Source organism: Schistocerca nitens, chromosome 7 (genome assembly GCF_023898315.1).
Source record: "Schistocerca nitens isolate TAMUIC-IGC-003100 chromosome 7, iqSchNite1.1, whole genome shotgun sequence".
Taxonomy (NCBI): Eukaryota; Metazoa; Arthropoda; class Insecta; order Orthoptera; family Acrididae; genus Schistocerca; species Schistocerca nitens.
In genome coordinates, this window is record NC_064620.1 from 95,877,903 (window position 1) to 95,891,028 (window position 13,126).

The 13,126-nt window shown below is 41.2% G+C and overlaps 1 protein-coding gene across 1 annotated transcript in view; it reads right to left on the reverse strand.

Moving 5' to 3' along the window:
• Positions 1–13,126, reverse strand: part of LOC126195350 (uncharacterized) — a 633,865-nt gene that overhangs the window by 269,398 nt on the left and 351,341 nt on the right. Inside the window, exon 5 of the mRNA XM_049933928.1 lies at positions 2,027–2,086. Coding sequence (XP_049789885.1) covers positions 2,027–2,086 — 60 coding nt within the window. The remainder of the gene's footprint in view (positions 1–2,026; positions 2,087–13,126) is intronic.

Sequence of the window (13,126 nt, forward strand, 5' to 3'; positions counted from 1 at the left end):
TCCTGTTGGCTAGTATGTTAAGAAGCCAATCAGTTCATCTGGAGCACTTCTACACTCGCGGTATTTCTAATGCCAGCCAATCAGGTTGTCACAAGTAATTTAGACTAGAAATCTCGTAGTTCCGAAACTAAATAAAGTTAAATCAAAACAAAATACAGTTCCTTTCCACAAAATAAATTACTAATAAATTTAATACTCGACTCCTCTTCTGGCTGCCTCTTACAAAATCAAGCTCACTCGGATATACGTTACAAATTCCCCTATTACACGACAACTTCTCACGAATACATTTACACAGTTTTAAATGAAATATCACATTCTCATTTTACGCATGACTGCCATTCACTCTCACAGTCTCTACAAAACACTTACACAACCAAAACACAATGAAAAAATAATTTTCCAAAGTACTTTTACTTACGTCAGAAATCTATGGTAAAGAAACTAAAGAAAATTCCAGAAAGTTAAATTATATGGACCTATCCTCTTGGTTGTAGTTTCAGTTGATATTATAGATATATTACAGCCCCTAACTCTGTTTCACAATTCCAGCACGGTTATTATGTGATTTAGGTAAAAATTTATATCTCCGAAAGTATTCTAGTTATTGATTTGAAATTTTAACAGAATGGTCGTGTGATTCATAGCATTTGGTATACTAAGTATGGAAAAGATCGATTAATATTTAATAGTACTTCTTCATATTCATAGAGAGTGTGTGTAACGTATTGTACTCAGCGTTAAGCGAGTACACGCTTCGCTCAGCCCAGTAGCCAGCGTCAGTTGTACCAGCGTGAGAACCAGAACCTGCTCTCCTCAAGACTCCCCGACAAGCCACGCTTTCAATGCAAGATGACAACTCGTAATAATTTGCTACGTTACACTGTGGTCAGCAACGAATCACTGTTCTGCATTATCCCGGATGACCACTGTCGGCGCCGGCCGCGGTGGTCTCGCGGTTCTAGGCGTGCAGTCCGGAACCGTGCGACTGCTGCGGTCGCAGGTTCGAATCCTGCCTCGGGCATGGATGTGTGGGATGTCCTTAGGTTAGTTAGGTTTAAGTAGTTCTAAGTTCTAGGGGACTAATGACCACAGCAGTTGAGTCCCATAGTGCTCAGAGCCATTTGAACCATTTTTGAACCACTGTCGGCAAATTTGGCGGTGATCTGAGGAAAGGTCCCATCCTTCCATTGTTTTGGAGAGTCACAGGGTCGTTATTCTTGGCGTCATGGTGTGGGAGCCATCCAGTATAACTTCTGGTGACAGCTGGTAGTGACTGAGGCAACTCTGACGACACCATAGCATCTCAGAGCATCCTGCATCCTCATGTGTTACCTCTCATGCGACAGTATTGTGGTGTCATTTTTCAACAGGACAAAGCTCATCCACGCATGGCATGTGGCTATATGAACTGCTTGCGTGATGTGGTGGTACCTCATACCCAGCATCATCATCATCATTCGTGACAGTGGCTAGATTGGGCTGTGTCAAAATTAGGTCTTTGTACGGGCGCTGATGACCGTGCAGTTGAGCGCCCAACAAACCAAACATCATCATCATCATGGCCAACATCCTCAAACCTCTCCCCTAGCCATGTATCCCCGATGGAACATGTGTGAGACCAGCTAGGACGTCAATCCTGTCCTCTTACCTGTATCCAGGACATGAATGACCATTTACAACAGTTGTGGGTCATCTTGCCTCACAAGATGATACAACGGCTTTATGATAACCATCCCAGCGAATCGGTGCATCCAGGGCAGAGTGGGTGCAACATGATATTGCAGAGTGGGCTCATATTGACAATCTCTTTGTAAATTTGCGTAGACTTTGTAAGCACTGAAATAATATCAAATACCATCCCAGACTGTCAAGTCTGCGTAGCTAACATGCTGTCACAGTCGATTAAGCATTGAGATAGGTCTCCTGGTTGGTTAAACACTCCGGATACTTCTGAATGTATGCAGATAGTCATTATGTTGTAATATCAAGTAACACGTCTCGCGATTAGCGGTAGTATACTTACCGTTGCGCAATAGTATCTTCCGACGATGTTGTGGAATGCGTAACGCTGCTTCACGAAATGCTGTAACAAAACAATTTCCATTAGCTCACATACAGAAATGGCATACGGAAACAAGGTAAATGGGCAGTATTGCTCGTCGTAAGTGTATAATCAACATTTCACTCTAAATTATATGTAACTAAACGAAAGTGTTAACAAACTGAAAGCTTAGCATTCAGATCCATCGTCTGGAAACTACGAGAAATGTAGTGACCCCAAAGCTGGGTTGTTGGAAGGATACCCCATAATGGAAGTGCCCCGAGTTAGCGCCTCAGTGCAGCACAAATCTTCACAAGATATAACTGTGGAGGTCACGTCTCACAACTCACGAAATGCTATATTTTGTCAGCTATAGTCCTATTCTACCAAAAATCAAATGAACTAAAACAATTGAGAATGTCGATGGTTAATAACGTTTGGAGTCATTTCATGTGAATCAGAACAGATGCCAAAGCATCTGATCAGTTTCTAGATTGTTCCTCCCGTCTACCTGAACTCTGGTGTTTGGTAAATGGTTCCAGATTTTGTTGTTTGGTTCCAAAATCAGCAAATGTCAGTGAAGCTGGCCTACCTAATGTGCGTAATTCAGAATAATAAGGCTGGGACCAATCGGCAAAAACCTTTTTTTCTTTCTCTCAAGTCATTGATTAGAGTGGTGCAACAACTGAAACAATGCATATAATAGAAAAATGGTAGGCCTAATTTAAGATCAGAAATTTAAATGTTGTTTTTACACTGAATGTGAGATCAGATACTAAATATAAACTTCAGTTACTGATGCTGGCGTAGGCATACTGAAAGATGTGTGGCTGTATGTCGACAGATGTATGGCTGTTTGTAGGAAGATGTGTGGCTGCTTGTAGGAAGATGTGTGGCTGTTTACATGGTGAAACCGAGCTCCACTGACACAGTTTAGGAGGTAGTTCAGGGATAGTTTCTGAGTATTCTGATGCAACGTACTCGCGGTCTCCGGTAGCTCGTTACCGGCTAGTAATGTAATTATGACTTATTCAGTTTGTTAGCCCAGTTACATTTATTTTTGTGAAAATAACTTCAGAACCGTGGAAGAACCTGTGAAATGCAATCACCAAACAGTTAAACATAATGTTTTGATACCATGGTTGCCTTTGAAGGTAAAATGATATACTGTATTCATAAAGCCCGCTATTGCAATTTAGACCATGAGGCCATTTTAGGTGGTATATTACAAACTGTAGTAAACAGATTGTGTACAGGATGTCTCTCATAAGAGTCGTCAGGGGCATTTTCTCTGGTGTTTCAGCAGATATTTCCCATTTCGATTTTGCTTTTCGCAATTGGAGTACTGCTCATGACGTCTTTCATGTGACGCCCATTATCAGTAGAAGGCGTCGGCTTGTTTCCAGTTACAAATAAAATTATTTTTAAATTGGAATTTTAAGTACTCATTCGATAGAGCGCTCCCAAATTAGTCTAGTGCGATATTCGTTTATCGCTGTGTATTAACAGCGACATTTAAACGCGCAGAATAGACACTACTCACACAGGATTTTGGAACATATATTGTTGTAGAACATTATGAATTACCTCGAAGAGAACGGTCTATTGAAACACAGTCAGAACGGATTAAGAAAACATCGTTCTTGAGAAACACAACTAGCTCTTTCGACACGTAAAGTGCTGAGCGCCAATGACAAGGGATTTCAAATTGATTCCGTATTTCTAGATTTCCATAAGGCTTTTGACATTGTGCCACACAAGCGGCTTGTAGTGAAACTACGCGCTTGTGGAATATCGTTTCAGTTGTGCGACTCGATTGGTGAGATGGTGGAGATATCACAGTTCGTAGTAACTGATGGAAAATCATCGAGTAAAACAGATGTGATTTCTGGCGTTCCCCAAAGTAGTGTTATAGGCCCTCTATTGTTCCTTATCTATATAAGCGATTTAGGAGACAATCTGAGCAGATGTCTTAGGTTGTTGGCAGATGATGCTGTCGTTTATTATCTAGTAAAGTCATTGGAACATCAAAACAAATTGCAAAACGATTTAGGAAACCTGTATGGTGCAAAAATTGGCAGTTGACCCTAAATAACGAAAACTGTGAGGTCATCCACATGAGTGCTGAAAGGAATCCATTAAACTTCGGTTACACGTTAAATCAGTCTAATCTAAACGCCGTAAATTCAACTAAATACCTAGGACTTATAGTTGTTGTTGTTGTGGTCTTCAGTCCTGAGACTGGTTTGATGCAGCTCTCCATGCTACTCTATCATGTGCAAGCTTCTTCATCTCCCAGTACCTTCTGCAACCTACATCCTTCTGAATCTGCTTGGTGTATTCATCTCTTGGTCTCCCTCTACGATTTTTACCCTACACGCTGCCCTCCAATGCTAAATTTGTGATCCCTTGATGCCTCAAAACATGTCCTACCAACCGATCCCTTCTTCTAGTCAAGTTGTGCCACAAACTTCTCTTCTCCCCAATCCTATTCAGTACCTCCTCATTAGTTACGTGATCTACCCACCTTATCTTCAGCATTCTTCTGTAGCACCACATTTCGAAAGCTTCTATTCTCTTCTTGTCCAAACTAGTTATCGTCCATGTTTCACTTCCATACATGGCTACACTCCATACAAATACTTTCAGAAACGACTTCCTGACACTTAAATCTATACTCGATGTTAACAAATTTCTCTTCTTCAGAAACGATTTCCTTGCCATTGCCAGTCTACATTTTATATCCTCTCTACTTCGACCATCATCAGTTATTTTACTCCCTAAATAGCAAAACTCCTTTACTACTTTAAGTGTCTCATTTCCTAATCTAATTCCCTCAGCATCACCAGATTTAATTTGACTACATTCCATTATCCTCGTTTTGCTTTTGTTGATGTTAATCTTATATCCTCCTTTCAAGACACTGTCCATTCCGTTCAACTGCTCTTCCAGGCCCATTGCTGTCTCTGATAGAATTACAATGTCATCGGCGAACCTCAAAGTTTTTACTTCTTCTCCATGAATTTTAATACCTACTCCGAATTTTTCTTTTGTTTCCTTTACTGCTTGCTCTATATACAGATTCAATAACATCGGGGAGAGGCTACAACCCTGTCTCACTCCTTTCCCAACCACTGCTTCCCTTTCATGCCCCTCGACTCTTATAACTGCCATCTGGTTTCTGTACAAATTGTAAATAGCCTTCCGCTCCCTGTATTTTACCCCTGCCACCTTCAGAATTTGAAAGAGAGTATTCCAGTTAACATTGTCAAAAGCTTTCTCTAAGTCTACAAATGCTAGAAATGTAGGTTTGCCTTTTCTTAATCTAGCTTCTAAGATAAGTCGTAAGGTTAGTATTGCCTCACGTGTTCCAACATTTCTACGGAATCCAAACTGATCTTCCCCGAGGTCCGCTTCTACCAGTTTTTCCATTCGTCTGTAAAGAATTCGCGTTAGTATTTTGCAGCTGTGACTTATTAAACTGATAGTTCGGTAATTTTCACATCTGTCAACACCTGCTTTCTTTGGGATTGGAATTATTATATTCTTCTTGACGTCTGAGGGTATTTCGCCTGTGTCATACATCTTGCTCACCAGATGGTAGAGTTTTGTCATGACTGGCTCTCCCAAGGCCATCAGTAGTTCTAATGGAATGTTGTCTACTCCCGGGGCCTTGTTTCGACTCAGGTCTTTCAGTGCTCTGTCAAACTCTTCACGCAGTATCTTATCTCCCATTTCGTCTTCATCTACATCCTCTTCCATTTCCATAATATTGTCCTCAAGTACATCGCCCTTGTATAAACCCTCTATATACTCCTTCCACCTTTCTGCCTTCCCTTCTTTGCTTAGAACTGGGTTGCCATCTGAGCTCTTGATATTCATACAAGTGGCTCTCTTCTCTCCAAAGGTCTCTTTAATTTTCCTGTAGGCAGTATCTATCTTGCCCCTAGTGAGACAGGCCTCTACATCCTTACATTTGTCCTCTAGCCATCCCTGCTTAGCCATGTTGCACTTCCTGTCGATCTCATTTTTGAGACGTTTGTATTCCTTTTTGCCTGCTTCATTTACTACATTTTTATATTTTCTCCTTTCATCAATTAAATTCAATATTTCTTCTGTTACCCAAGGATTTCTATTAGCCCTCGTCTTTTTACCTACTTGATCGTCTGCTGCCTTCACTACTTCATCCCTCAGAGCTACCCATTCTTCTTCTACTGTATTTCTTTCCCCCATTCCTGTCAATTGTTCCCTTATGCTCTCCCTGAAACTCTCTACAACTTCTGGTTCTTTCAGTTTATCCAAGTCCCATCTCCTTAAATTCTCAGCTTTTTGCAGTTTCTTCAGTTTCAATCTGCAGTTCATAACCAGTAGATTGTGGTCAGAATCCACATCTGCCCCTGGAAATGTCTTACAATTTAAAACCTGGTTCCTAAATCTCTGTCTTACCATTATATAATCTATCTGATACCTTTTAGTATCTCCAGGATTCTTCCAGGTATGCAACCTTCTTTTATGATTCTTGAACCAAGTGTTAGCTATGATTAAGTTATGCTCTGTGCAAAATTCTACAAGGCGGCTTCCTCTTTCATTTCTTCCCCCCAATCCATATTCACCTACTATGTTTCCTTCTCTCCCTTTTCCTACTGACGAATTCCATTCACCCATGACTATTAAATTTTCGTCTCCCTTCACTACCTGAATAATTTCTTTTATCTCGTCATACATTTCATCATTTTCTTCATCATCTGCAGAGCTAGTTGGCATATAAACTTGTACTACTGTAGTAGGCATGGGCTTTGTGTCTATCTTGGCCACAATAATGCGTTCACTATGCTGTTTGTAGTTACGAACAACTTAAATTGGAAAGAACACATAGAAAATGTTGTGCGGGAGGCAAACCAAGGATAGCGTTTTATTGGCAGAACACTTAGAAATTGCAAAAGATCTACCTACGAAAGAGATTGCCTACGCAACGCTTGTCCGTCTTTCTTTGGAGTACTGCTGCGCAGTCTGAGTTCCTTAACAGATAAGATTGATGGAGTACTATCGAGAAAGTTCCAAGAAGAGCAGCACGTTTTGTATTGTGGAGAAATAGGGGAGAGAGTGTCACAATTATGATGGAGGATTTGGGGTAGCTTTCTTTGTTGCGGAATCTTATCACGAAATTTCAGTCACCATCTTCAAACGATCGAATTATTGAGAAGGTGGTTCGATGAACCCTCTGTCAGGCACTTAAGTCTGACTTGCGGAGTATCCATGTAGATGTAGATGGGCTTGCGGGCTTTAAAGAAAATTAATGGTGGTCCTCAACTACGTACCCTTAGAGTTGAAATATTAAACGTTTTGGCTGGTTTCGTTGTCGAGAGGCTGGGATACGTAGCTGCCGCATTACAAGCCACATATTGCTGAGTCTATAGTATACAATAAGAATATACACATGAATCGAATGATCGAAGGTTCCTATCGCTCGGCAATTGAGAATTTTGAATGTAACATAGAAATTTATAAATGAAAGATTGCAACAAATAAAATCTGCAGCTACTTTTTTAAAGACTTTAAATGATGAGTATTACCTTTAAGAATTCCATTTATTACTGTGCCTCAGCGATACAGATGGCCGTACCGAAGGTGCAACCACAACGGAGGGGTATCTGTTGAGAGGCCAGACAAACATGTGGTTCCTGAAGAGGGGCAGCAGCCTTTTCAGTAGTCGCAGGGGCAACAGTCTGGATGATTGACTGATCTGGCCTTCTAACATTAACCAAAACGGCCTTGCTGTGCTGGTACTGCGAACGGCTGAAAGCAAGGGGAAACTACAGCCGTAATTTTTCCCGAGGACATGCAGCTTTACTGTATGATTAAATGATGATGGCGTCCTCTTGGGTAAAATATTCCGGAGGTAAAATAGTCCCCCATTCGGATCTCCGGGCGGGGACTACTAAAGAGGACGTCGTTATCAGGAGAAAGAAAACTGGCGTTCTACGGATCGGAACGTGGACTGTCAGATCCCTTAATCGGGCAGGTAGGTTAGAAAATTTAAAAAGGGAAATGGATAGGTTATAGTTAGATATAGTGGGAATTAGTGAAGTTCGGTGGCATGGGAAAAACAAGACTTCTGGTCAGGTGACTACAGGGTTATAAACACAAAATCAAATAGGGGTAATGCAGGAGTAGGTTTAATAATGAATAAAAAAATAGGAGTGCGGGTTAGCTACTACAAACAGCATAGTGAACGCATTATTGTGGCCAAGATAGACACAAAGCCCATGCCTACTACAGTAGTACAAGTTTATATGCCAACTAGCTCTGCAGATGATGAAGAAATTGATGAAATGTATGATGAAATAAAAGAAATTATTCAGATAGTGGAGGGTGATGAAAATTTAATAGTCATGGGTGACTGGAATTCGGTAGTAGGAAAAGGGAGAGAAGGAAATGTAGTAGGTGAATATGGATTGGGGCTAAGAAATGAAAGAGGAAGCCGCCTGGTAGAATTTTGCACAGAGCACAACTTAATCATAGCTAACACTTGGTTCAAGAATCATAAAAGAAGGCTGTATACATGGAAGAAGCCTGGAGATACTGACAAGTGTCAGATAGATTATATAATGGTAAGACAGAGATTTAGGAACCAGGTTTTAAATTGTAAGACATTTCCAGGGGCAAATGTGGATTCTGATCACAATCTATTGGTTATGATCTGCAGATTGAAACTGAAAAAACTGCAAAAAGGTGGGAATTTAAGGATATGGGACCTGGATAAACTGAAAGAACCAGAAGTTGTAGAGAGTTTCAGGGAGAGCATAAGGGAACAACTGACAGGAATGGGGGGAAGAAATACAGTAGAAGAAGAATGGGTAGCTCTGAGGGATGAAGTAATGAAGGCAGCAGACGATCAAGTAGGTAAAAAGACGAGGGCTAATAGAAATCCTTGGGTAACAGAAGAAATATTGAATTTAATTGATGAAAGGAGAAAATATAAAAATGCAGTAAATGAAGCAGGCAAAAAGGAATACAAACGTCTCAAAAATGAAATCGACAGGAAGTGCAAAATAGCTAAGCAGGGATGGCTAGAGGACAAATGTAAGGATGTAGAGGCTTGTCTCACTAGGGGTAAGATAGATACTGCCTACAGGAAAATTAAAGAGACCTTTGGAGGGAAGAGAGCCACTTGTATGAATATCAAGAGCTCAGATGGCAGCCCAGTTCTAAGCAAAGAAGGGAAGGCAGAAAGGTGGAAGGAGTATATAGAGGGTTTATACAAGAGCGATGTACTTGAGGACAATATTATGGAAATGGAAGAGGATGTAGATGAAGACGAAATGGGAGATAAGATACTGCGTGAAGAGTTTGACAGAGCACTGAAAGACCTGAGTCGAAACAAGGCCCCGGGAGTAGACAACATTCCATTAGAACTACTGATGGCCTTGGGAGAGCCAGTCATGACAAAACTCTACCATCTGGTGAGCAAGATGTATGACACAGGCGAAATACCCTCAGACTTCAAGAAGAATATAATAATTCCCATCCCAAAGAAAGCAGGTGTTGACAGATGTGAAAATTACCGAACTATCAGTTTAATAAGTCACAGCTGCAAAATACTAACGCGAATTCTTTACAGACGAATGGAAAAACTGGTAGAAGCGGACCTCGGGAAAGATCAGTTTGGATTCCGTAGAAATGTTGGAACACGTGAGGCAATACTAACCTTACGACTTATCTTAGAAGAAAGATTAAGGAAAGACAAACCTACGTTTCTAGCATTTGTAGACTTAGAGAAAGCTTTTGACAATGTCAACTGGAATACTCTCTTTCGAATTCTGAAGGTGGCAGGGGTAAAATACAGGGAGCGAAAGGCTATTTACAATTTATACAGAAACCAGATGGCAGTTGTAAGAGTCGAGGGGCATGAAATGGAAGCAGTGGTTGGGAAAGGAGTGAGACAGGGTTCTAGCCTCTCCCCGATGTTATTCAATCTGTATATTGAGCAAGCAGTAAAGGAAACAAAAGAAAAATTCGGAGTAGGCATTAAAATTCATGGAGAAGTAGTAAAAACTTTGAGGTTCGCCGATGACATTGTAATTCTGTCAGAGACAGCAAAGGACTTGGAAGAGCAGTTGAACGGAATGGACAGTGTCTTGAAAGGAGGATATAAGATTAACATCAACAAAAGCAAAACGAGGATAATGGAATGTAGTCAAATTAAATCGGGTGATGCTGAGGGAATTAGATTGGGAAATGAGACACTTAAAGTAGTAAAGGAGTTTTGCTATTTAGGGAGTAAAATAACTGATGATGGTCGAAGTAGAGAGGATATAAAATGTAGACTGGCAATGGCAAGGAAATCGTTTCTGAAGAAGAGAAATTTGTTAACATCGAGTATAGATTTAAGTGTCAGGAAGTCGTTCCTGAAAGTATTTGTATAGAGTGTAGCCATGTATGGGAGTGAAACATGGACGATAACTGGTGTGGACAAGAAGAGAATAGAAGCTTTCGAAATGTGGTGCTACAGAAGAATGCTGAAGATAAGGTGGGTAGATCACGTAACTAATGAGGAGGTATTGAATAGGATTGGGGAGAAGAGAAGTTTGTGGCACAATTTGACCAGAAGAAGGGATCGGTTGGTAGGACATGTTCTGAGGCATCAAGGGATCACAAATTTAGCATTGGAGGGCAGCGTGGAGGGTAAAAATCGTAGAGGGAGACCAAGAGATGAATACACTAAGCAGATTCAGAAGGATGTAGGTTGCAGTAGATACTGGGAGATGAAGAAGCTTGCACAGGATAGAGTAGCATGGAGAGCTGCATCAAACCAGTCTCAGGACTGAAGACCACAACAACAACAACTGTAAAACATTTATTGGTGTATATGGTCCAGCAACTAACTAAAATATAAGTTGAATAACAGGAAAACAATAGATTGCTACTTCACGTAAATAATTATGAGCAATACCATAGCTCACGAGATATTCACTTCTAAACGCTTACTACGTCTTCACTGCAGAAGCCACGGAAATCTCACAAGTGCTCAAGTCGGCACTACGAAATACTTCTGTCTCCCGCGACTACACATAAACTGCTCAACACTCTCCAAGTATTTCCTGCAACCGTCATTTGCGCCTCCCCGTTCAGCACTCCCTCGTGTCCTGTGCCACCAGATGCTCCTCCCCCACTTCCATCCAGTCTCTCCATTGACTTCGGTAGTCGCCTACCGTAGTATAGTAACGAGCGGTGTGATTGGCTACAAGCGCTCCCGCCATGTCTCCAAGCCAACGCACACTCACAAACATATTGAAACACATACGAAATACTGGATTTACATTTAAATAACTTGAAATTAAATAAATATTCCTACGGCTGGACCATAAACTCTAACACACATTATTAAATACATAAACATATTAAATAAACATATATCAAAGGAATACAAAAAAAAATTAGGCCAGCAGCGTAATGTCTCTGTGTTTTCTAAAACAAAGTAAATATTTGACCAGTTTCTTCATGAATAGTATACATCGGATATAAACAAAGACATAGACGAATAAATATATTTATAAACATGCTGCCACCGTTTTTCTGTGTAACGGGAAGGTGTCGTCGTTGAGTGACTGTAGGAGGATACAAGATGACTTGGACAGGATTTGTGATTGGTGTAAAGAATGGCAGCTAACTCTAAATATAGATAAATGTAACTTAATGCAGATGAATAGGAAAAAGATTCCTGTAATGTCTTAATACTCCATTAGTAGTGTAGCGCTTGACACAGTCACGTCGATTAAATATTTGAATGTAACATTGTAGAGCGATATGAAGTGGGACAAGCATGTAATGGCAGTTGTGGGGAAGGCGGATAGTCGTCTTTGGTTCATTGGTAGAATTTTAGGAAGATGTGGTTCATCTGTAAATGAGACCGCTTATGAAACACTAATACGACCTATTCTTGAGTACTGCTCGAGCGTTTGGGATCCCTATCAGGTCGGATTGAGGGAGGACATAGAAGCGATTCAGAGGCGGGCTGCTAGATTTGTTACTGGTAGGTTTGATCATCACACGAGTGTTACGGAAATGCTTCAGGAACTCGGGTGGGAGTCTCTAGAGGAAAGAGGCGTTTTTTTTTCGTGAATCGCTAGTGAGGAAATTTAGAGAACCAGCATTTGAGGCTGACTGCAGTACAATTTTACTGCCGCCAACCTTCATTTCACGGAAAGACCACAAAGATAAGATAAGAGAGATTAGGGCTCATACAGAGGCATATAGGCAGTCATTTTTCCCTCGTTCTGTTTGGGAGTGTTACAGGGAGAGAAGACGCTAGTTGTGGTACGATGTACCCTCCGCCACGCACCGTATGGTGGATTACGGAGTATGTATATAGACCTGTGGATTACTTATGGCCTGACGCATTCAACAGTAATCGGCCACTTTGACCTCCAATAACTCATGTACTATTCAAGTTACACGCCTGTAATTCATACCAATTTAGGTTTACACTAACAGCTTTCAAAAGACACGTCGATCGACAAAATCGGATGAACCGTTTAGACTTTGGAAACTCGTTGCTGGGTGTTACTTGTATAATTTACAGTAAGGTACTAAACTTTAAACTAATAAAGATATTGAAAATCTGATTACACCATCAGAATCATCGTGCAAATAATGGTAGTGTACATGTTTCTTCTTACGGTGGCATGATTCCTCTAGCTACATGAACTGTGAAATGTCTGCTATTATGATTTCACAAAGTCCGCCATCTTTGGCACTCCTGGCATGCAAATCTCCTTCATTGACACAAAGCACAGTCCTCGACACAGCGTCAACACGGAAATACCAGCCACGCGGTCGGCCTGGACCACATGCTGGGGCTACCCCTCTTGCTCCGGCTAACGTACGGCACCACGCGGTTACTGACGAGCCCCAGTTTGCCGAGCGGTCCGTGCGGCCCCAACAACTCCAAACTTGAGGGCGCCACAACTCGCCCATTACCTCACAGTGCACCAGCAGTGACAGCACTGCCCTGGCCCGCGCTGCTACCGCTAAGCATGCAGCGCTACTCAGTCACTGCTGGACTGCTCTTTATTCTTCATG